We start from the raw sequence: 25,689 nt of genomic DNA on the forward strand, positions 1-25,689 counted from the left end.
TTCACTCCCTCCACCACCGATGCACAGTGGCAGCAGTGTGTATCATCTACAAGATGCACTGCAGCAACGCACCAAGGCTCCTTTGACAGCACCTTCCAAACCCACGACCTCTACCAATTAGAAGGACAAGGGCAGCAAATACATGGGAACACCACCACCTGCAAGTTCCCCTCCAAGTCACACACCATCCTGACTTGGAACTCTATTGCCGTTCCTTCACTGTCGCTGGGTCAAAATCCTGGAACTCCCTTCCTAACAGCACTGTGGGTGTACCTACCCCACATGGACTGCAGCGGTTCAAGAAGGCAGCTCACCACCACCTTCTCAAGGGCAATTAGAGGTGGTCAATAAATGCTGGCCTGGCCAGCAATGCCCACATCCCATGAATGAATGAAAAAAAATTGTCAGTGCTGAACTGCAGTGGAATTCTTCAGGGCTGTGGTTGGTACAGCACTTCTGTTTCCTTTAGGCTAATAGTAAGGCCAAAGGCATTTGCTGCCTCAGAGAAACAGTTTACAATGAGCTCTCCACTTGCCTGGATGGACAGGATGGATGTCCATTAACATCCTCACTGTACCTAAGCTTTGTCTTTCAACACACCATTAACATACCATTTGCGTTTGCTCCATGACCTTCTGGTCAGTTATTCTCTGTGGCCCTCTGTCCTATCAACACCTTTACTTTTGTTATCTCTTGCCCCACTCCCGCTTTATTTGCTTGAAACCTATTACATTTCTAACTTGTACCAGTTCTGATGAAGGGTCACTGACCTGAAACGTTAACTCTGCTTCTCTCTCCACAGATGCTGAGTATTTCCAGCATTTCTTGTTTTTATTTCAGATTTCCAGTATCTGCAGTATTTTGCTTTTATTTTAGTGTTTAATTCACTGCCACTTCTCTTCCAGGAATGCCTCCCTTGAAGAAGTTCTGCTCTTCTGTCTGACGGGATTTTCGTTTGTCTCTTTTACCTTGTTCACGTCATTGCTTTCTATTTCCCTCCTGGTGTTTGATAGTGTCTACCAAAACTCGTTTTCAAAGCCACATCTCCTTCCTCAGTAACTGTCTCCAGCTCCGACTTATTCCACGTGGATTCCAACTGAAGTTTCATCCTTCATGTTTTGAATCCACCCAGGATTACAAGTATCTCCGAGAAATATGACGTTTTTCGGACTGCTGTTCTCGCCGCATCCTGAGATCCGCACTTAGTGCCACGCACCACCACATGTACACACTGGACTTCTCTATCCAGAAGAACCGCCTCACCTTATCTAAAAGCTGTTCTACTCCGCAGTTTCATTTCATACTTCATCTTAGCCGACGCAAGGAACCAAACTCCAGCAGCTGATGGGACTAATGCCCCTCCAGATCCTTCTTCCCCTCACTTCCCTCTGACCCCACCCCTTCTGATCTGACCCCTTGCCGTGTATTCACGACACCCTCTGACCTTCCCCTCTCTGACGCTGAATGTTCTGTACTCAGCAAAGGTCTCAGTTTTATCCCCTTAAGTCCCCACCTCAATGAATTTGGCGCTGGGCATGACATTGAGCTCTTCTTCCGTTGCCTTCGCCTCTGGGCTCACTTCCGACCAGCAGACCCATTCACCGCCTCTAGCATTCTCCCTCCACCTGGACCCCTCCCTCTGGCCGATTACCCACTCGATCTTTTCATCGAAAACTGTCGGCGAGACATCGGCTGTCTCAATTTCTCTGCCCCCCTCACTCACTCTAACCTGTCTCCCTATGAACTTGCTGCACTCAGTTCTCTCAGGTCTAACCCCGACATGTCTACAAACCTGCAGATAAGGGTGGTGCTGTTGTTGTCTGGCGTACCGACATCTACCTTGCAGAGGCTGAACGCCAACTCTCAGACACTTCTTCCTACCTCCCCTGGACCATGACCCCACCACCAAACATCAAGCCACTGTCCACAGGACTGTCACTGATATCATCTCCTCTGGAGATCTTCCCTCTACAGCTTCCAACCTTATAGTCCCACAACCCTGGACAGTCCGCTTCTACCTCCTTCCTAAAATCCACAAACAGGACTGTCCTGGCAGACCCACTGTCTCAGCCTGCTCCTGCCCCGCTGAACTTATTTCTTCCGATCTTGACTCTATCCTTTCGCCCCTGGTCCAGTCTCATCCCACCTACATCCGTAACTCTTTTGATGCCCTACGTCATTTTGACAATTTCTAGTTTCCTGGCCCCAACCGCCTCCTCTTCACTATGGACGTCCAATCTCTCTACACCTCCATCCCCAACTAGGACGGTTTGAGGGCTCTCCACTTCTTCCTTGAACAGAGGCCCAACCAGTCCCCATCCACCACCACCCTCCTCTGCCTGGCTGAACTTGTTCTCACATTGAACAACTTCTCCTTCAATTCCACTCACTTCCTTCAAGTAAAAGGTGTTGCTATGGGTACCCGCATGGGTACTAGTCATGACTGTCTTTTTGTGGGATATGTCAAACATTCCTTGTTCCAGTCCTACTCAGGCCCCTTCCCCCAACTCTTTGTCCGGTACATTGATGACTGTATCGGTGCCGTTTCCTGCTCCCGCCCCGAACTGGAAAACTTCATCAACTTTGCTTCCAACTTCCACCCTTCTCTCACCTTTACATGGTCCATCTCCGACACTTCCCTTCCCTTCCTCGACTTCTCTGTCTCCATCTCTGGGGATAGGCTGTCCACTAATATTCATTATAAGCCCACCGACTCCCGTAGCTACCTTGACTACACTTCGTCACACCCTGCCTCCTGTAAGGACTCCATTCCATTCTTCCAGTTTCACCGTCTCCGACACATCTGCTCTTATGATGCAACCTTCCATGACAGCGCTTCTGATATGTCTTCCTCTTTTCTGAACCGAGGATTTCCCCCCTACTGTGGTTGACAGGGCCCTCAACAGTGTCCAGCCCATTTCCCACATATCTAACCTCACCCCTTCCCCTCCCTCCCAGAACCACGACAGAGTTCCCCTTGTCCTCACTTTCCACCTAACCAGTCTACATATCTAAAGGATCATCCTCTGCCATTTCTGCCATGTTCAGCGCGATGCCACTACCAAGTGCATCTTCCCCTCCCTTCCGCTGTCAGCATTCCAAAGGGATCGTTCCCTCCGTGACACCCTGGTCCACTCCTCCAATACCCCCAACACCTCGTCCCCTTCCCATGGCACCTTCCCATGTAATCACAGGAGATGTAATACCTGCCCTTTTACCTCCTCTCTCCTCACTATCCAAGGCCCCAAACACTCCTTTGAGGCGAAGCAGCCATTTACTTGTACTTCTTTCAATTTCGTATACTGTATTTGCTGCTCACAATGTGGTCTCCTCTACATTGGGGAGAAACGCTTTGCGGAACACCTCCACTCAGTCCGAAAGCATGACCCCGAGCTTCCGGTTGCTTGCCATTTCAACACACACCCCTGCTCTCATGACCACATATCTGTCCTGGGCTTGCTGCAGTGTTCCAGTGAACATCAATGCAAGCTCGAGGAACAACATCTCATTTACCAAGTGGGCACACTACAGCCTGCTGGACTGAACATTGAGTTCAATAATTTCAGAGCATGACAGGCCCCCCTTTTCATTTTCAGTTTTTTTTTTTCATTTTTTATTATTTGACTTTAGTTTGTTTCATTGTTCATTTTTCTCACCATGTACCTGCCCACTGTTTTTTTCATGTTTGTGCTTTGGGCCAGGGCTGTTCATTTTTCTGTCCATTAACACCCTCTCTGCACTAACGCTTTGTCTTTCAACACACCATTAACATACCGTTTGCCTTCGCTCCATGACCTTCTGATCAGTTATTCTCTGTGACCCTGTCCTATCAACACCTTTACTTTTGCTATCACTTGCCCCATCCCCACTTTATTTGCTTAAAACCTATTACATTTCTAACCTTTGCCAGTCCTGATGAAGGGTCACTGACCTGAAACGTTAACTCTGCTTCTCTCTCTACAGATGCTGCCAGACCTGCTGAGTATTTCCAGCATTTCTTGTTTTTATTTCAGATTTCCAGCATCTGCAGTATTTTTCTTTAATTTATATTATTACAATGAGCTGCATTGCCTACTCCATGTAAGCCAGAAGGTGCAATCATCAGCAAACAGAAACTCCATGATAGGCATTGAAGATTCAGGAGGTGGGTTACTTGCTGCAGAATTGCCATTGTCTGACCTGCTCTTGTAGCCACAGTATTTATGTGGCTGCTGCAGTTCAGTTTCTGGTCAATGGTAACCTCCAGGATATTGATAGTGGGGGATTCAATGATGGTAACACCATTGAATGTCATAGGGACATGGTTACATTCTCTCCTGCTGGAGATGGTCATTGCCTGGCACTTGTGTGGCATGAATGTTACTTGGCACTTATCAGCCCAAGACTGAATGTTGTCCGGTCTTGCTGCATATGGACCTGGACTGCTTCAGTATATGAGGAGTCGCAAATGGTACTGAACACAGTACAATCATCAGTGAACATCCCCACTTCTGATCTTATGATGGAGGGAAGGTCATTGATGAAGCAGCTGAAGATGGTTGGGCCTAGGACACTACCCTGAGGAACTCCTGCAGTGATGTCCTGTATGCATGGTGATCCTCTCATGTAGATGGAAGGATGCTGATGATGCTGGAGATGTAACCTTGTCACCGCTCCTTTCCAATCCTGACTCTCGCTACAATTTGTTAAGAAAAGCTTGGGGTCTTTATAGTCTGTTTCTCACAAGTATTGTCATTGATAATTAATTATGACATGACAAGTGTTATTGTGAACAAGACCCCCAGAAAGGAACAAAACAACAGATGGCAACTTGTTTTCCATCCTATTCTTCCATTGTTCAACTTCTTACCTCATAACTGTCTTGGCTAACTAAATATTTTCCAATGTGGCCATGAAACCAAGTCAAAAGACATGAATCTTCTACATCCTGTCATTTCAGCAAGCACCTACACTACATTGCCAGTGAAACTGTACCATGACAAATCAAACCCTTTAACCATTTTATCAAGTTAGAAGACAAAACTAAAACTTTATAATCAAATGAGATGGAACATAATCCTAATTCTACATATGTATGTATACATATCTAGGGTATCTTACACAGAATTGGCACAAAGCAGACTCAGGGATTATAAACTTTACCTGCAATTTGTGAATAATTCTGTTTTATTTAAGTCTGCGTTTGCTGACAACGCAACCTCTAGGTGGCACTGAACTAGCACATGAGCAAATGCAACCCATTCCACTGAAACGTCACTGTCTGGAATGTTCAGGCAGCTACCAGGATTAAAGATGGCGCTGCTCAATTTATCACAAAAAAACAACTTCAACCCAAAAATCCCCTCAAAGGTTGCCATCGCCGCCTCCATCTCACCTGCAACAGTCCCCCGCTCCCTCCTGCACATGTGCCAGTTATATAGTACCTCGTCATCTTAATTCACCTAAAGTGAATTACTTCAGGAGCAGTGACTGTCGTTTCATAAGCAAATATGGCAGCACACAATGGACATGTTTTGGTTTATACTCGGAGAACGTTGCACTGTTTAAAGTCTCATCAGAAGGACAGCATCTCTGACAATGTTGCACACCCTTTGTAATTCAGTAAGGTTTCAGTGCCATCCACTCTACAACCGCTCACTCTCCACTTCCAGCCCCCACATCCCGCTCTCCCGCTGCTCACTCTCCGCTTCCCCCCACCTCCCCCCCCCCCCACATTCCACTCTCTGGATGCTCACTCCCTGCTTCCACCACCCCCCATCCCGCTCTCCAGCCGCTCACTCCCCGTTTCCCCCACCCCCGCCCTCCCATCCTGCTCTCCGGCTGCTCACTCCCCGCTTCCCCCAACCCCCATCCTGCTCTCCAGCTGCTCACTCCCCACTTCCCCACCACCCCCCCCCCCCCATCCCTCCAGATGCTAGCTTTAGGCAGTGGGCTGCACCACTTCTCTCGGCTACTCACTCCTCCATCGCCCTGTCACCCGCCTTACATCTTCAGGCGGCGCGGTGGGGAATGATCAAATGTTGGAGCGAGTGGCCGAGAGAAGGGAAGCGGTGCGGCCTAGCGCTAGCATCTGGAGGGATGGGGGGGAAGCGGGGAGTGAGCGATCGGGAAGCGGGGAGCGAGCGGCCGAAGAGCGGGGAGCGAGCAGTTGGAGGGCAACGGGGGCGGAGGGGGGGAAAGCGAGGAGCGGGGAGTGAGCAGCCTGGAGTGAGTGGAGGAGTGGGGACAGCGTCTTCATGCGCATGTGGCAGTTAGTGCTGGCAAGGCAAGACATAGGCTGTGCATGCGCAGCATCTCCGAGCACAGGAGACCGTTTGCGCATGTGCGCAGTTTGGAGCACTCTGATGACATCAGCGGGCCGCTGCATTGTCAGGAGTCACTGTGTTTATTTAATCGGTACAACTGTTAGAAACAACCCCACAGCAGTTCAGTGAGTAAACGTCATGCATGATACTCATGATGTTACGATTGCAAATGTAATTCCTGATCTGTGTCAAGATACCTGTTCTTGGTTAAAGTCCCCACTACTGAACATTATCCAGTAATCTACTGGAATCTTGTGTAGAAAATACACAAGTATGTTTGGATGAGAAGAGAATCAACCTCTGCTGTAATGCCCTCCATAGTTCAACAGCCTGACAAGACACACTATTTGAGTTTATATTTGAAGAATGTTTACAGCCGGCATGTATAAAGACCACTTATTAATTATGCTGAACTAAAAAGCAATAGAGTCCAGAAAATAAATACCATGTCGTTGCCATTGTTACCTTCTTTTTCCTCCAGGTTCCATTCCTCTCCATCTTTGTCTTTCACAAACCCCATGGCATTTTTCAGTTTTTTCTCAAGAGTATACAACTGCTGAATCTCTTTGTGAAGCATGCTTTCAAGCTCTTTATTTTGTTTCAAAAATTCTTTGAATGTATTCAAACCATTTAAGTGCTTTAAAAGAACAAAACAATGAATGATTGTATATAGTAAAGTACACAGGCAAGAGAAAGCTACACATGATACATTTTTACTTAGAAACTAACTATGCATAACATATAACAAGTAAAAATATTTTCCAATAACAGCATCAAGATAAAACATATATAAATTTGAGCTGATACACTCAGGCATCTGTAAATAAAATAATCTTATTGTTAACAACTTGGTATTGCTAGGATAATTTCTTTAAAATCATGAATACGTAATTACTCTACCTGTGTGTGTAAAGCCTCTTGTTCCTCCACTGTGAAACACATCTCCTGCACCCATTCTCTAATCAGTTCTAATTCAACATTAAAGATCTTGTCAGCATTGATTTCCTCATCTGTAAACTTCAATGCAGCATCCACTGTCTCAGTTCCTGTCATCTGAACTTGCCAGTCAGATGATGCAATCTATTGGTCCAACAACAGAATCAGTCTCAAATTGTATATTAAACTACACATTATCTTGTTCACACTTAATTGTTAGTGTTACTTATTACTGTGAATGTGCAGTTCAAAATGTCACAAGCAAAGGTCTAAAAGCAAGTTGTTATTTGACTTTACAAACAAGTTACCAATGTTTATGCAACTTGTCCTCATAACTTAATACTTTAAACCTCACTATCATTCCGGTAAATCTGCACCCCTTCTAAGACCAATATATCCAGAACACAAAGAGATCAGTTGGGATGCAAGCTGATGCTGGAGAATGCAATTGAATGTTCAGAATTATTGTGGGAGCTTATAGAAGGACCAGCTGCAACATCCACCACTCTGTTGTGACGAAAGTGCTTCTATATTTTTTGTTAAGTATATGTTTTTGAGGACTTATATTAAAATTGTGGAGATGGATTCATTGGAAGGCTGAAGATTTCATAGAAGCTGGACTTCACCTTGTTGTTGACAGTTCATTAAAAGGATACTGAGATGTTGTTTAAAAACAGCCTTGCTGGAAGTCATGTGCTTTAAGCAGTAAACAACAGAAACCTTGGTGACCTGGGGAAGATGTTTACAGAGAAATAACAGGTCAAGATTTATAAGGGTCCGGAGGCTTGACTCTTGAGATATTGGGCTGAATTTTATCAGTGTGCTGCACTCCGCGGAAGTGCTGCCACTGAGCCCCCGCGATATTATGAGCGGGGCCTCATTTAAATAGAGGGGGTGGAGCGGCCGCCCCTGATGACGGCGTCCAGCACCATTGCGCAGGCGCTGGCACCATTTTTAAAGGGTTTCAAGCCCTTAGCAAAGATTTACATTTTTAAAAGGAGTATTAGAATTAATTTTTTTTAAATACTTAGGAGATGGAAGCCCTTTCCCAACTGCCCCCCCAATGATCTTTTCATTACCCTATATTAACAGAACTTATTTTATTCCCGACTCGCACCTCCCCCCCAACCTTCTCACATTTGCCCTTCAAACCCTTCCCACCAACCCCACAGCCAATAAAAATTGTTTTCCCCACTCCCCCACCCCTCCTGCCCTGAAAATTTTACTACTGCACCCCCCCCACCCCCCACCAGTTTCTCGCCTCGGAAGCCCGTACAGAATTCCAATGCCATGCGAGTTGCAATCGATGGCTGTAAAATCGGCGTGGGACGGCCACCGCCAGCAGGTAGGGTCATTTGTATCTTACTTATGTTCATTTACATATTTAGATGAAGGCCCCACTGCCAAGCGGCGGGGGGACACAAAGTCCCCCCCCCACCGCCAGTAATATGCGGTGGGCCCTTCTTGACGTCGGGGGTCAAATTTTACAGGCCCCCCTGCCACGACCCACAGCGTCGAGGGGCTGGTAAAATTCAGGCCATTGTTTTTGGTTTTGCTTTAGATAGGGTGTTGGGGTGTGAACTGTTTTGAAGATATTTGGAGAAAACCAGCCAAGAGAGCAGCCACCATCAGCTCACCCTCTTCCATCTATTTGAGAACTTCCTGCGAATCAAGTGTAAGAATTAGAGAAACTGATGCTGCATTTCTCCTGAAAAGCCTGCCAAACTGATCCTCAACGTCGCCTGAAAAGAACTGCTCTAGAAAGATCCCAGTGACAGCCGTCTATGTATATTTGGAACACCAGACCGAAAAGTGACAACTGAACTCTTTCCACAATTTCAATTTTTTCTTCAAGAGTTAGCAAGAATTTGGCCAAAGTATTCTTGTCTTTTTTTTTGTAACAAACCGCTGCAGAGAGAACTGCTGTATTTTTTTCCAGTGTGTGTGAGTTTATGTGTGAGGAATTTAAAAGGGGGATCTTTCATATTTCAATCTGTGTGTTAATGCTTTGCTTCATTACTGGCTAAGTTTGATTTTATAATAAACTGATAATTTTGTTGTCTATTAAAGAAACCTGGTTGGTGTATTTTATTCTGAGATAAAGAGTAGTCTATGATTGACTGCATTGGTAACTGGATAAACGTTTAAAAAAATATTTGTTGTGACCTGTGGAGAAGTGGAACTAGAAAAGACAGTTCACTCCTCCCACCTCGGTTGTAACAATGTGCATTTTGAGAGTGGCTGTCGAGACCAAAGGTTAGATTGAAAGGAATATCCCATAGCAAACCTCCGGTTTTGGTTTTGGTAATTCAGTTAGCTATTGTTAACCATGTAACTGATCACATGGTCATCACTGACCAATCAAAAAGGAAATAAGGGCTGTCCAATCATCTATTTGTTCATTTGCACTGGCACAAAATATTTTCAAAGCATGACTTATATTTTCATTATAGGATTTATAAATACAATTATATGTATTTAGAATGATACATTTTAATCATTTAGTTGTATTTACACCATTTATAATTTTATTTAATTTGATATATTTATCTATAGTTGTATACATTTCTATAATTACATATATTTCTAATTTGTATACATTACATATGTCATATATTTTATGCATGTTTCTCATGTGCACATATTTCTAATTATTTTGCAATCAGTGCCAGAAGCAGATGCTAAGCACATAGATTCATTTAACTGCAAGAAGCGTGCAACACACATTTATGGATTTAGGTTGCAAGCACAACTTTATTTCGGTGCTGAGGTATGCAAAGACACAAATGTATCTACCTGCAACAAGTGGAGCATCCCACTTGTTTATTTACCAATTCTTTATCCATGGGTAGTGCCACAGGATATCAACTTCTCTTTAAATTGCCCACTGTTTCTTACTTCACTTTACAACTCAGATGCTTGAAGCAAAAGTGGTACGGAGGCTGAGTCTTTATAGCAGGCACTAGCTTTCTAAGTACTCTTCAAGTAATGTTACAGTAATTGTACAGAAAAAAATGAGTTTCACAAAAGATATTTTATAGTCCAGTTACCTCTTGTATCATTTTGTTGACTGCTTTTGCTTCAGGGATGTGTTGAAATTCCTCCAGAAATACAAGGATCTTCTGTCTATAGTTATCTAACCATTCTGCAGACACGCTCATTTCAACAGAATGCATCAGGTCATTGCGACATTTAATTATCTGAACATAAACATCAGAATCATATAAATTAACTTTTGATGTTTCTGCATTCAATAGAATGCACCACTCCACAACAATGTATCTCCAGTTACATAAAGTCCTCAACAAATCAATGACATAACTAAACTTTTAAATCTGAGTGAACTTCAGATTACTTCAGATATAAATTTGAGTGACCAACACTTGAAGACTTTAAGAAAAAGTACCATATATCATAAAATGCATGAGACTTATTTTTAGATATTCAAGTGCAGATCATCACTCTACAAGTATATCAGCAGAAACGGAATTGTTAAATGCAAAGTAGAACCCCTATGAGGAGATGGTGGCCCGGATGTTAATTTGAAGGCAGCTTCCGAGCTGGGGGTTGGAATTGCATGGGCGAAATCCAGAAGTCAAATGAGTGGGTCGAAATCTGTGATCTCAACTGAATTGTATCAGTTAACATTGACTTCCAGGTTTCACGTCTCCAAGCTGAGCAGCGGGTGTAATGTGCGCCCACATAACACAATCTCAGCAGTATTTAAAGGGACAGTGCACAAATGGAAATTGGAGATTAATACAAAAATACTGTGAATACTGGGACTATAAAATAAAAACAGAAAACACTGGAAATACTCAGCAGGTCAGGCAGCATCTGCAGAGACAGAAACAGAGTTAACGTTTCAGATTGGTGACCTTTCGTCAGAACTGGAAATAGAGGGAAGGGTGGGTGGGGTAAAGAATGAAAGAGAAGGTCTGTGATAGGGTGGAAGGTAGGAGGGATTAAAGACAAAAGCGATGATGGTGCAAGACAAATGAAGATAGTTATGAGACAAGTAAAGAAAGAAGAAATGGGTCAAGAGGTGGGGTAAATGGGAAATAACAGAATCATCACCAACAGCTGCCGTCTGAAAAAATGGGGGCAGAGGTGATGATCTAAAATTGTTGAATGCAATGTTGAGTCTGGAAAGCTGTAAAGTGCCTAATAGAAAGATGAGGTGCTATTCCTCGAGTTTACACTGAGTTTCACTGGAACAGTGTAGGAGGCCAAGGACAGAGAGGTCAGAGTTCAGCCCCTGGTGTGTGCATCTGTATGTATGTGTGGTGTGTTGTTATGAAATGTTATTTAAGGAATGATGTGAATGCATTGGAGGCAGTACAGAGAAGGTTTACTAGACTAATACCTGGAATGGGCGGGCTGTCTTATGAGGAAAGATTGGACAGGCTAGGCTTGTAACTGCTGGAATTTAGAAGAGTAAGAGGCGACTTTATTGAAACATATAAGATCCTGAGGGGTCTTGTGGATGTGGAAAGGATGTTTCCCCTTGTGGGAGAATCTAGAACTAGGGATCACTGTTTAAAAATAAGGGATCGCACATTTAAGACAGAGATGAGGAGACATTTTTTCTCTCAGAGGGTCGTGAGTCTTTGGAACTCTCTTCCTCAAAGGCGGTGGAAGTACAGTCTCTGAATATTTTTAAGGCAGAGGTAGATAGATTCTTGATTAGCAAGGAGGTGGAAGGTTATTGGGGGTAGGTGGAAATGTGGAGTAATAGTTCAGCCATGAACTTATTGAATGGCGGAGCAGGCTCGAAGGGCCGAGTGGCCTACTCCTGCTCCTGCTCCTAATTCGTATATTCGTATCACAGGTGACTTGAAGCTTGGGGATCACACTTGCGGACTGAACTGAGGTATTCCACAAAGTGGTCACCTAATCTGCATTTGATCTCCCCAGTGTAGAGGAGACCTCATCGTGAGTAGCAAATACAGTATTCTAAAGATTTAGAAGTTTTTTTTTTGTTCATGGGATGTGGGCCTCACTGGCTAGGCCTGCATTTATTGGCCATCCCTAATTGCTCTTGAGAAGGTGGTGGTGAGCTGCCTTCTTGAACTGCTGCAGTCCATCTGGGGTAGGTACACCCACAGTTCTATTAGGAAGGGAGTTCCAGAATTTTGACCCAGTGACAGTGAAGGAATGGTGATATAGTTCCAAGTCAGGATGGTGTGTGGCTTGGAGGGGAACTTGCAAATGGTGGTGTTCCCATGCATCTGCTGCCCTTGTCCTTCTAGGTGGTAGAAGTCATGGGTTTGGAAGGTGCTCTCTAAGGAGCTTTGGCGCGTTGCTGCAGTGCATCTTGTAGATGGTACACAGTGCTGTAACTGTGCATGTGTTTTGGGCCCAGGATGGTGGGAAGGGAGGAGGTAAAAGGGCAGGTGCTGCATCTTCTGCACTTGCATTGGAAGATGCCGTGGAAAGGGGAGGAGATTTGGGGTGATTGAGGAGTGGACCAGGGTGTTATAGAAGAAATATCCCTACCCAATGCTGAAAGGGGAGCAGAGAGAATGATGTGTTTGATGGTGGCATCAGACTAGATGGCAGAAATAGCAGAGGATGATCCATTGAATGTGGAGGACAGTGGAATGGAAGGTGAGGGCAAAGAGAACATTATCATGGTTCTGGGAGGGATGGAAAGGGGCGAGAGCGGAAGTTCAGGAAATGGAACGAACACAGTCGAGGGCCCTGTCAACCATGGCGGAGAGGAATCCTCAGTTGTGAAAAAAGGAAGACATCAGAAGCACTGGTCAGGTAGGTGACATTGTCAGAACAGTTGCGACAGAAGTAGAGAAACTGGGAGAATGGAAGGATCCGGAGGAGAAAAAGATGAGGGCAGTGGACACTTTGACAGCAACTGGCAATGCATGGACACCAGGTCCATCAGGGAGCAGGTCTTCTTCTTCTAGGAGGCTGCAGCTGTCTGCCACCATCTGACACAGTAAACTCTGCCTGCGGAAGCACTACTCCTCTGCGAGATTATAGAAACTGAGCCTCTGTCTATAAACCCTGTGGTGTGAGTCATGCCTCCTGTGACATGTTAATCTCACCACAGCATGTCATTGCTGCCAAGGATGGTGATGGTTTTCCTCTCCTGATGTGCTGTCAAACACATCCAAGGGGCCTCCCATCCTGATCTTGTCATTTGGCAAGCCTCCAGCATTGAAAAAGGCTGCATCCAAACAAAAATTCTCTGCCAAATGTTTGCCAGTGGAAACTGAGATAGCAACTACAATAAGTGAGCTTTGATTCAGAAGGGACAATGACAGTTTAAATACACACCTGAACTGCTGCTAAAACTTGTCTCAGTTTCACAGGTCAATTTCCCAAGCTCCGGGAAACTCGCGTTGCACTAATTAAAATTGGAGTTAAAACAGTTTGTAAAGACCTTATTACGTTTCCTAAGATGTTAATTTAGCCAATCAGTATCCACCCCCACAATGATAATTCGCTGACCTCTGTGAGTAGGGTTCTCCCCAACATCCAAAGGCATCTCAATGAAACCTGGAAGTGGATGCATTGGAGCTGGGTTACGCTTCCAAACAAAAAAACAAAGTGATTCCTGACAATGCACCGGTCCGCTGATGTCATCAAAGTGTGCCAAGTTGCGGGATGACGCCACCTTGCAGCGCCAACGTCATCGCATATCCGCACCAGATCCATCTTCGCGTATGCGCAATAAAGCATCATCGGGTATCCAGCCCCCCCACTCGGCTGGAGAAAGCGACTGAATGGGAGAGTTTGAGGCTCCCTCCTCGGCAACACACTCCAGGCCTTGATGCTTCCTCACCTCAGCCACTCGCACGAGACCTCGCTGCTCCTCCCACTCCCCTGGCTGATTGTTCCTTGCTTCGCACCACCCCACCCTAGGCCACGCCACTTCCCTCATCTCGGCCACTCGCTCATACGTCGCCCCGCCACCCCTTGCGGCCCGCCTTGCTTCTTCGGGCGGCACATGGTGACTGATCAAACGTGGGAGCGAGTGGCCGAGAGGAGGGAAGCAGCATGGCCTATAACTAGCAGCTGGGGGTGGGGGGGGGGGGGGGGGGGAGGGGTGGTGTTGGTGAGCGAGTGAGCGACCGGAGAACGGGGTGGCGCGAGCGGGGAACAATCGGCCGGGGAAGTGGGGGAGAGCAGCGAGGTCTAGAGCAAGTGGCTAATGGGGGGAAGCGGCCAGTGGGGGGGGGGAGGGGGAGAAAGCGAGTTGCCGAGGGGGGAGAGCGGCCAGTGGGACAGGAGCTAGTAGCTGCGTTCAGGTGAAATTAGTCCTGGTCAGTCATATAAATGAATACAATAACAAATTGGCAGCACATTTTATGCTCTGCCCAATGTTCTTTTCCATCAATCGGGGTGCCAATTCACTATCTTCCAATGGAAATTCAATCATAAAATTCCTTTTGTATTTAATAGGATTACTGGAATATTAAATGGATATGAGGATTACAGTTAGTATCCTACAAATTACATAGTAGCATATTACTGGGCTACCAACTTAATGTAAGGTTAGTTTACTAGAACGATCTAGCCATAAGCATTTCCTGTGATAAATTGAGTAGCGCCATATTTAATCCTGGCAGCTGCCCTTCAGCCACCCATCTAACCTTTTCTTAAATATTGATGTGGTCTTTACTTCAATCAGTAATTCCAGTCATGCATTCCACAGCCTCACAACCCTTTTTGTGCACTTTATCTTAAATCTCTTTAGATTTGGGGCGGCACAGTGGCGCAGTGGTTAGCACCGCAGCCTCACAGCTCCAGGGACCCGGGTTCGATTCCGGGTACTGCCTGTGTGGAGTTTGCAAGTTCTCCCTGTGTCTGCGTGGGTTTTCTCCGGGTGCTCCGGTTTCCTCCCACAAGCCAAAAGACTTGCAGGTTGATAGGTAAATTGGCCATTATAAATGGTCACTAGTATAGGTAGGTGGTAGGGAAATATAGGGACAGGTGGGGATGTTTGGTGGGAATATGGGATTAGGGTAGGATTAATCTAAATGGGTGGTTGATGTTCGGCACAGACTCGGTGGGCCGAAGGGCCTGTTTCAGTGCTGTATCTCTAATCAATCTAATCAATTTAGCCTAATATCTATGCCCCCTTGTCTTAGACCCACAATCACTAGACACAATCTTTTTCTATCTACTCTTTCATTCCTTTATCGTTTTAAATAACTTTATCAAATCATCCCTTTTTACACAAAAAGGGTTGTGAGGCTGTGGAATGCATGACTGGAATTACTGATTGAAGTAAAGACCACATCAATATTTAAGAAAAGGTTAGATGGGTGGCTGAAGGAAAGAGGAATAAAGGGATGTAGGAACTGGGAGGGTACCTGAGCTGAGGACTATTATTCATGTGGTGGATAAAAGCCAACACTGTCTAGTTGGATTGAACGGCCTGTTCCCTGTAGTAATTTCAATGCAAGTCAATGTCAACACTCAAATTTATAGCGATTAGAACTTACATTTCTGTAGTGCCACTCCTATGCAGAAAGACTTCACATTTAGGAGGACAAAAGTGTGGTGCCAAGCAGGAGGGGGAAGAGGAAAAATGGAAAGGTTTAGGATATGAGGATACAAAAGTGCAATTGAAGAGAAGGGTTTGAAGAGATATTTAGAAGTAGGAGGGAGATGGCAAGGCACAGGTAACTGGGCAGAATGTTCCAGAGGGCAGGAGCATGGAGCATACCAATCATCCATATCCAAAATGAAACCCACTCACAATATACTCAATATACTAAGAGGGAAAATGCAAAACTGTCTCACTAACTCGATAGTATATTTTCTAAATTATATTTCAAAACTCCCTAGTAGCTTCGAGAGTAGTGTGTACCATCTACAAGATGCACTGCAGCAAGGCTCCTCAGACAGCACCTTCCAAACACATGACCCCTTCCACCTAGAAGGACAAGGGCAGCAGATGCTTGGGAACACCACCACCCGCAAGTTCCTCTCCAAGTCACTCACCATCCTGACTTGGAACTATATCGCCTGGTCAGTATTAAACGAAACAGACCAGAAACAGCCCAAAATCAATTCTCAGATTTTGCTGAGTAAGCTGAACACAATCAGGCTGGTAATCAGGGTACTACAATTGACTCGGTATAGCTAGATCTGGGGAGTGAGGGAAGGCAAGTAAGTCAGTGTTACTACTCCTGATCGTTTTCCAGTGAAAGTAACCATGAGTGGGTAACAAGTGAGGCTTGGGTGAACCCACTATCAACATCCTGGGGGCTACCATTGACCCGAAACTGAACTGGAGTAGCCACATAAATACCACGGCTACAACAGCAGGTCAGAGGCTAGGATTCCTGTAACTCACCTCCTGACTCCCCAAACTCATCTACAAGGCACAAGTCAGGAGTGTGTTGGAATACTCTCCACTTGCCTGCATGTGTGCAGCTCCAAAAATATTCAAGAAGCTCTACACCATCCAGGACAAAGCAGTCCACATGATTGGCACCCCACCAACCAACATTCATTCCCTCCATTACCGACACACAGTGGCAGCAGTGTGTACCATCTACAAGATGCACTGCAGCAATGCACCAAGGCTCCTCAGACAGCGCCTTCCAAACCCATGGCCTTTTCCACCTGGAAGGACAAGAGCAGCACGGAAACAACACCACCCGCATGTTCCCCTCCAAGTCACACACCATCCTGACTTGGAACTATATCCGCGTTCCTTCACTGTCACTGGGTCAAAATCCTGGAACTTCCTTCCTAACAGCACTGTGGGTGTACCTACACCACATGGACTGCAGTGGTTCAAGAAGGCAGCTCACCACCGCCTTCTCAAGGCAATTAGGGGTGGGCAATAAATGCTGGCCTAGCCAGCGGCACCCAAATTCCATGAACGAATAAAAAAAATCACCCACAAATAGCCTGCAAACACTCAATCAAGACTGAAATGAAGAACAAAAGTTAAAGAATAAAAGGATGCTATTAGTTATGTCCTCGCCAGCTCTTCAACTGAACCTATCTACTCTAATCCCATTTCCCCGCCCTTTCCCAGTCTCCTCTTCAGAGAATGAAAGAAGTATATTCGATCCATGCAAGCAAATTCCCCAAACATGCCACCTCACCAATTCATTTAAGGCGAAGCTTTCCACAAGGGAGATTTTGCCTCGCATTTCATTCATTCCGATGGAATTAAAAAATCCACTTCACAAAGTGCAAAGAGCAGTATTAAAAAAAACACTCGATTAGAAACACTACAGAAAATAGCACTGCAAAACAAAGAAAATGTAGTCATTGAGACTGAACCAGGCAAAATTCTCCAAAATCTGGTCCTCATTTTTGGCCTAATGCCAACAACATACAGATGAATTAACACCCCTCCCCCACAGACACTTTGTTGACAGGGCAATCCCCACGATGTCCACTGACACTGAACAGCATGTTACCAATCACAATGCTGTATAATTCATTCATTATAAAACTAAGTTACAGGATAAAGGTAGCTGGGTGACCGTCAGGGGAGGGAAAGGGAATAGGCGCACAGTGCAGGGATCCCCTGTGGCCGTTCCCCTCAATAATAAGTATACTGTTTTGGATACGGTTGGGGGGGGTGTGGCGGGAGGACCGACCAGGGGAAAGTCACAGCGGCCAGGTCTCTGGCACTGAGCCTGGCTCTGTGGCTCAGAAGGGAAGGGGGGAGAATAGGAGAGCGATAGTGATAGGAGATTCAATGGTTAGAGGAACAGACAGGAGATTCTGTGGTCGCGAACGAGACTCCCGGATGGTTTGTTGCCTCCCGGGTGCCAGGGTCAGGGATGTCTCGGATCGAGTCTACGGGATTCTTAAGGGGGAGGGGGAGCAGCCAGAAGTCGTGGTACACATCGGTACCAATGACATAGCTAGGAAAAGGGATGAGGACCTGAAAAGCGAATATAGGGAGTTAGGTTGGAAGCTAAAAGGCAGGACGAGCAGGATAGTAATCTCAGGATTGATACCAGTGCCACGTGCCAGTGAGGCTAGAAACAGAGAGCGAGTGCAGCTGAACACGTGGCTACAGAGCTTGTGTAAGAGGGAGGGCTTCAGATATGTGGATCATTGGGATACCTTCTGGGGAAGGTGGGACCTGTACAAGAAGGACGGGTTGCATCTGAACTGGAGGGGCACCAATATCCTGGGCGGGAGATTTGCGAGCGCTCTTCGGGAGGGTTTAAACTAGTTTGGCAGGGGGATGGGAACTGGAGCTACGGATCAGTGGATGGGGTTTCTGTTGAACAGGCAGATACAGAGTGCAGAGAGTCTGTGAGGAAGGTTAGACAGTTGACAGGGCAAAGTTGCAGCCAGTATGATGGGTTGAAGTGTGTCTATTTTAATGCAAGAAGTGTCAGGAATAAGGGTGATGAACTTAGAGCATGGATCAGTACTTGGAGCTACGATGTTGTGGCCATTACGGAGACTTGGATATCACAGGGGCAGGAATGGATGTTGGATGTTCCGGGGTTTAGATGTTTCAAAAGGAATAGGGAGGGAGGTAAAAGAGGTGGGGGAAAGTGGCATTGCTAATCAGGGATAGTATCACAGCTGCAGAAAGGGAGGTCGTCAAGGAGGGTTTGTCTACTGAGTCATTCTGGGTGGAAGTCAGAAACAGGAAAGGAGCAGTCACTTTGTTGGGAGTTTTCTATAGACCCCCCAATAGCAACAGAGACACGGAGGAACAGATTGGGAGGCAGATTTTAGAAAGGTGCAGAAGTAACAGGGTTGTTGTCATGGGTGACTTCAACTTCCCTAATATTGATTGGAACCTCCTTAGTGCAATTAGTTTGGATGGAGCAGTTTTTGTCAGGTGTGTCCAGGGAGGTTTCCTGATTCAATATGTAGATAGGCCAACTAGAGGGGAGGCTATGTTGGATTTGGTGCTTGGCAACGAACCAGGCCAGGTGGCAGATCTCTCGGTGGGAGAGCATTTCGGTGATAGTGATCACAACCCCCTGACCTTTACTATAGTCATGGAGAGGGACAGGAGCAGACGGCATGGGAAAATATTTAATTGGGGGAGGGGAAATTACAATGCTATTAGGCAGGAACTGGGGAGCATAAATTGGGAACAGATGTTCTCAGGGAAATGCACGACAGAAATGTGGAGGTTGTTTAGGGAGCATTTGCTGCGACTGCTGGATAGGTTTGTCCCAATGAGGCAAGGAAGGGATGGTAGGGTGAAGGAACCTTGGATGACAAGAGATGTGGAACAGCTAGTCAAGAGGAAGAAGGAAGCTTACTTAAGGTTGAGGAAGCAAGGATCAGACAGGGCTCTAGAGGGTTACAAGGTAGCCAGGAAGGAACTGAAGAATGGACTTCGGAGAGCTAGAAGGGGACATGAAAAAGTCTTGGCGGGCAGGATTAAGGAAAATCCCAAGGCGTTCTACACTTATGTGAGGAACAAGAGGATGGCCAGAGTGAGGATAGGGCCGATCAGGGATAGTGGAGGGAACTTGTGCCTGGAGCCGGAGGAGGTAGGGGAGGTCCTAAATGAATACTTTGCTTCAGTATTCACTAGTGAGAGGGACCTGGTCGTTTGTGAGGACAGCATGAAACAGGCTGATATGCTCGAACAGGTTGAGGTTAAGAAGGAGGATGTGCTGGAAATTTTGAAAGACATGAGGACAGATAAGCCCCCGGGGCCTGACGGGATATACCCAAGGATGTTATGGGAAGCGAGGGAAGAGATTGCCGCGCCTTTGGCGATGATCTTTGCGTCCTCACTGTCCACTGGAGTAGTACCAGATGATTGGAGGGTGGCAAATGTTATTCCCTCGTTCAAGAAAGGGAACAGGGATAACCCTGGGAATTATAGACCAGTCAGTCTTACGTCGGTAGTGGGCAAATTATTGGAGAGGATTCTGAGAGACAGGATTTATGATTATTTGGAAAAGCATAGTTTGATTAGAGACAGTCAGCATGGCTTTGTGAGGGGCAGGTCATGCCTCACAAGCCTTATTGAATTCTTTGAAGATGTGACAAAACACGTTGATGAAGGAAGAGCAGTGGATGTGGTGTATATGGATTTTGGCGAGGCATTTGATAAGGTTCCCCACGGTAGGCTCATTCAGAAAGTAAGGAGGCATGGGATACAGGGAAAGTTGGCTGTCTGGATACAGAATTGGCTGGCCCATAGAAGACAGAGGGTGGTAGTAGATGGAACGTATTCAGCCTGGAGCTCGGTGACCAGTGGTGTTCCGCAGGGATCTGTTCTGGGACCTCTGCTCTTTGTGATTTTTATAAATGACTTGGATGAGTAAGTGGAAGGTTGGGTTAGCAAGTTTGCTGATGACACGAAGGTTGCTGGAGTTGTGGATAGTGTGGAAGGCTGTTGTAGGTTGCAACGGGACATTGACAGGATGCAGAGAAGTGGCAGATGGAGTTCAACCTGGAAAAGTGTGAAGTGATTCATTTTGGAAGGTCGAATTTGAATGTAGAATACAGGCTTAAAGACAGGATTCTTGGTAGTGTGGAAGAACAGAGGGATCTTGGGGTCCATGTCCATAGATCGCTCAAAGTTGCCACCCAAGTTGATAGGGTTGTTAAGAAAGCGTATGGTATGTTGGCTTTCATTAACAGGGGGATTGAGTTTAAGGAGCCGCGAGGTTATGCTGCAGCTCTATAAAGCCCTGGTTAGACCACACTTGGAATATTGTGTTCAGTTCTGGTCGCCTCATTATAGGAAGGATGTGGAAGCTTTAGAGAGGGTGCAGAGGAGATTTACCAGGATGCTGCCTGGACTGGAGGGCATCTCTTACGAAGAAAGGTTGAGGGAGCTAGGGCTTTTCTCATTGGAGCGAAGAAGGATGAGAGGTGACTTGATAGAGGGGTACAAGATGATGAGAGGCATAGATAGAGTGGATAGCCAGAGACTTTTTCCCAGGGTGGAAAGGGCTATCACCAGGGGGCATAATTTTAAGGTGATTGGAGGAAGGTTTCAGGGAGATGTCAGAGGTAGGTTCTTTACACAGAGAGTGGTGGGTGCGTGGAATGCACTGCCAGCGGTGGTAGTAGAAGCAAATACATTAGGGACATTTAAGCGACTCTTGGATAGGTACATGGATGACAGTAGTATGAAGGGTATGTAGGTAGTTTGATCTTAGAGTAGGTTAAAGGTTCGGCACAACATCGTGGGCCGAAGGGCCTGTACTGTGCTGTACTGTTCTATGTTCTTGGTGTGCAGCAATAAAATAGCCAGAAAATTGAAAATACAAAAATTCAGCCTGATGGCAAATACCTTCAAGTTGTCAACAAACACCTTTTCATTCCAAGTGATTCAAATCAACAACTTGCCTTTATATAGCACGTTTAACATAGAAAAACATCCCAAAGCAGTTGACAGAGAAATAATCAGACATAAACTGGGCACCAAATCAACCATAAGCTTGGTCGAAAAGGTAGGATTTAAAGAGGGGCTTAAAGGAAGAGAGGGAGGTAGAGGCAGACAGGTTCCGAGAGGGAATTCCAGAGTGTGGGGACTAGATGGCTAAAGACACAGCTGACAATGGAGGGGTAAAAAGATGCAGGGGAAGGGGGCTGCACAAGAGTCCAGGCTCGGAGGAACTGAGAGTTCTGGCATGGGCAGGGTTGTAGGGTTTGAGGAGGTTAAAGAGTTGGAATAGGAAAAGTCATGAAGCAATTTAAACACAAGACTCAGAATTTAAAATTGGAGCTTTGTGGGACCAGGAGTGAATGTAGGTCAGCAAGGAACAATGGGTGAGTGGGACTTGGTGAAGGATAGGCAAATGAAACAAAATAATAATCTTTCTAATAGTATTTCAAAATGTTACCTTAATTACCTCAATTACTTTATGCCGTTCAACAAAGTCAAACTGATCGCAGGAGTTAATAAGATTCAAAAGAGCTGCCGCATCACATTTTTCTGGCCCCCGTTTATTGGCCTGTCCATGAGGCATATACACCTACAGAAAACAAAATGTTGTACATGATTCAACCACAACACAAAAAATGCACCAAATTTCTATTTTCCAATTTAAATACAAAGTGTATGTTAATAATTCAGGTAGGATATGTCCATACAGTAGTCTGAAGGGTCACAAGTTAATTTCTGAATTGAACTATTTATACCATTGCTTATATATAAAAAAGGATACACACATGCACTAGCGCTGGCGAGGTAACCTTTTTGGTAATGGAAAACATATTTCTCACTAAGGCAATTTTAACTGCACAATATAATGGACAATAGTTTCCTGGGTGATGTGTTTTCTGTGAACAAAAAAGGACAGTTTGTCTACATTAATATTTTTCATGAAGGAGCAGTGCTAATCATTCTACGGAATATAGTAGGGAAAGCAGATTATAGCAGATGAGCTGAAGTCATTTGATGCATATTTATAGACATATATATAAGCAAAAGCTTATAAATTTGTAGCTAATACAAAGTGAAATTCAAGATTTTATATCATGAATACCATGTTGTCATCCTTTAAGTAAAATTACATAATGGATAGACAATATTTAGTACTGTAAACTTTAATTGGGGATGGTGCATTTAGTTGTATTAAGCGCTTGTGATTTTCTGCATTAATAAAAATTAGTTTAAATCAAGTTGACAGTTATGCAGAGTTGAAAAGTTCAACACTTTTCATTGTGGAATAATTAAATTTCTCCTCTCAATATGTTGGTCACTCTTCCTCCACAATTGCTACAGTAATCTTTTTCTACCTTGTGATACCAAAGAGACAGTATTTTTTCAGATAACAGTGAACTGGGTGAGATATGAATCACTCCCTCTGGGATCAATTACATGAATGGGAACTTGACTACTAATTAGGTGTGATCCTTTCCTATTCTACATGAAATGAAGATGTGAGTGTGTGTTTGCGTGATGAAGTTTAGAAACATGCTTAGTAATAATTTCATAATAAAATAAATGCAACATTATTTTAAAAGTATTCACCTGCAAAAGCTGAACAGGAAAAATAACTAGAAATGTGAGATTAAACATTTTAGTCGAAATTGAAATCAGTTCCTCCACCCCACCCTGCTTTCCGTCATGATGCCTGGTGTCACTGTGGTGCCACAAGCGGCTCATAAAGGGAAGCAAGAATTAAGTACGTATTACCTCTGGTGTTAGGAGATGCAAACTTACCAAAATAGTCTTCCTGTGCTGACACAAGATTACAGAAACATTTTTAGAAACATAGGTAGTTGAAACGTACTATTTATCTTGTTAACTCTGAGAACAGAGGGAGACACAATTTTTAAAAAAAATCTAAGATTAACTGCGGCACAGTGGCGCAGTGGTTAGCACCGCAGCCTCACAGCTCCAGCGACCCGGGTTCAGTTCCGGGTACTGCCTGTGTGGAGTTTGCAAGTTCTCCCTGTGTCTGCGTGGGTTTCCTCCGGGTACTCCGGTTTCCTCCCACATGCCAAAGACTTGCAGGTTGATAGGTAAATTGGCCATTAGAAATAGTATAGGTAGGTGGTAGAGAAAATATAGGGACAGGTGGGGATGTGGTAGGAATATGGGATTAGTGTAGGATTAGTATAAGTGGGTGGTTGATGGTCGGCACAGACTCGGTGGGCCGAAGGGCCTGTTTCAGTGCTGTAACTCTTAAAAAAAAAAATTTTTTAAATAAAAAAAATTATCTGTGGTTGGTGTTTAAGCACACCGCTTGGGCACAGGCAACAGAATGAGCATTTTGCCCATGTGGTTCATGACATGGGAAAGCTTGATAGAGGCGGGTCTAGAATTTCAATTGCACCAGAAAACAGGCACACAGCAGGTATGGCCTGCACTGCAGTTGTCCCAGGCAGAAAGTAATATTCATGTTGCAGTCTCATTATAATCAATCAAGCATGCAGCCAGTGCTACCCATGCTATTCAGTGGCTGCATGTCTGTTTGGGAAGCCTGGAAACAGGGCACCTTTTATGCCACTTAAAAGCAGCAAGCATCTCTTAAAAAGGGAGGTGCACTCTTGCTGCAGATAACAGGGAAACACTTATGAACACGAATGGCTGTAACAAGACTGGGAGGTCACCAAGGTTTTCTAGGTCTTGGGGGCCCTGGTGCTGGAAATAGATGGGAGGAGGGAGATCCTGTTCCCACCAGGGGAATAAAAAGCCCTCCATTGAACAATAGTCGCTGCTGATGGGAAGAGGAGAATAGACACTGTCAATGAAAGAGCCAAGCTCCCACACATGGCTGCACTGTCACAAAAAGTTCAGTGACTTCACCAGGTTTGTCTTGGTAAGAATCTTGCTCTTGTACTCTCTGCTCACACCTCCAGGCTCACTTCCCACAATACTCCTATCCCCACTTCCATTCACTCTCCTACAATCACTGCAACACACTTCACTCCACCTTCTTCTCCTCCTACTCACACACTCACCACTATTGCAACATTTCACATCTTAACACACACGGCATTCCAACTATTCAACCATGACATTCTCTAAATATCTTTCAAGACTGCCTCTAAAGCACGCTCTTCCTTCTTGCAGGAAATAACATGTAGGAGCAGATTCATGGCCATGGTAACTGGCAACAGTGGAGAAGACCTAACACAGGGTTTCTTCATAAATTTTATCCACTTTTTCCCTTCCTACTTCCATCTCACCCCACAAACTGTGCATGACAAACTACAAACGCGTTCACCAAATACATCTTTCTCTGCTCTGCTGTCACACTAAACGTTAACCCTTCTTCCTTTTTCATTTCAAGGGCTTCAAAGTGGACACCCGTCTGCTAATGGAGGAAGGAGGCCAGCCTTCAGGAAGATTCGTCATCACTCCAAGCTAGTCCTGCTCTTTGTCCTCCTCCTCAAAGCTCTGCAGCATGCAGCAGATGACCTCAAATTTGGAGACACAGTCAGGGCTGTACAGCAAGACTCCTCCAGAACGGTCCAGGCAGCAGAAGTGTTGTGCAAATGCACTGAGTGTCTGCTCAATTATGTTTTTAGTAGCAGCATAGCTCTAGTTTTAGGTCAGGTCTGTGCCTGTGTCGTGATTCCTGACAGGAGTCATAAGCAAAGTTGCCCAGTAGCCAGCCGGAAACCTGATTCCCTAATTGGAACAAAGGTGGCACAGCGGACCTGTACTGGATAAATGCATCCTGACAGCTGCAGAAAACTGGGCAACCAACAATTGTGCAACACCAGCAACACCTTCTCGTCAGCAGTCAAAATTTAGTTATCAGTCAGAAAACAGCCAGAAGTTAACTAGCACCCTCAAATGACAAACCAAAAATCAACCTGCAAGTACTGCATGTTCCCTTTAAATAGTGTTTCTGAAAGAGTCCTCCCTTCTGCTTAGTGTTTTGAGTTGCTGGGTGAGCATCACATGGCGAATCCAGTACTGGACGTTTACCAATATCAGGAAAGGGTCCTCCAACAAACATATATTATTCATTGGTTTCCATCGTTCTGGCATGTGCCCTGGGCTCCTCAGTAAACAGCCCAATCCACTATGGGGCGTGGTGCA

The 25,689-nt window shown here is 45.2% G+C and overlaps 1 protein-coding gene across 3 annotated transcripts in view; it reads right to left on the minus strand.

The window, feature by feature from the left end:
- LOC137374482 (uncharacterized protein CXorf38-like) overlaps positions 1 to 25,689 on the minus strand; it is a 129,056-nt gene that overhangs the window by 83,579 nt on the left and 19,788 nt on the right. For all 3 annotated transcript variants that reach the window (XR_010975822.1, XM_068040654.1, XM_068040653.1), the window contains 4 exons: positions 22,040 to 22,162; positions 10,292 to 10,441; positions 7,206 to 7,385; positions 6,771 to 6,942 (listed from right to left, as the gene is read on the minus strand). Coding sequence is in view for 2 of the 3 variants with exons in the window: in XM_068040654.1 (XP_067896755.1) it covers positions 6,771 to 6,942; positions 7,206 to 7,385; positions 10,292 to 10,441; positions 22,040 to 22,162 (625 nt within the window). In the remaining variant the exon portion in view is untranslated. The remainder of the gene's footprint in view (positions 1 to 6,770; positions 6,943 to 7,205; positions 7,386 to 10,291; positions 10,442 to 22,039; positions 22,163 to 25,689) is intronic.

The sequence above is a fragment of the Heterodontus francisci genome, chromosome 10 (assembly GCF_036365525.1).
Source record: "Heterodontus francisci isolate sHetFra1 chromosome 10, sHetFra1.hap1, whole genome shotgun sequence".
Classification (NCBI taxonomy): Eukaryota; Metazoa; Chordata; class Chondrichthyes; order Heterodontiformes; family Heterodontidae; genus Heterodontus; species Heterodontus francisci.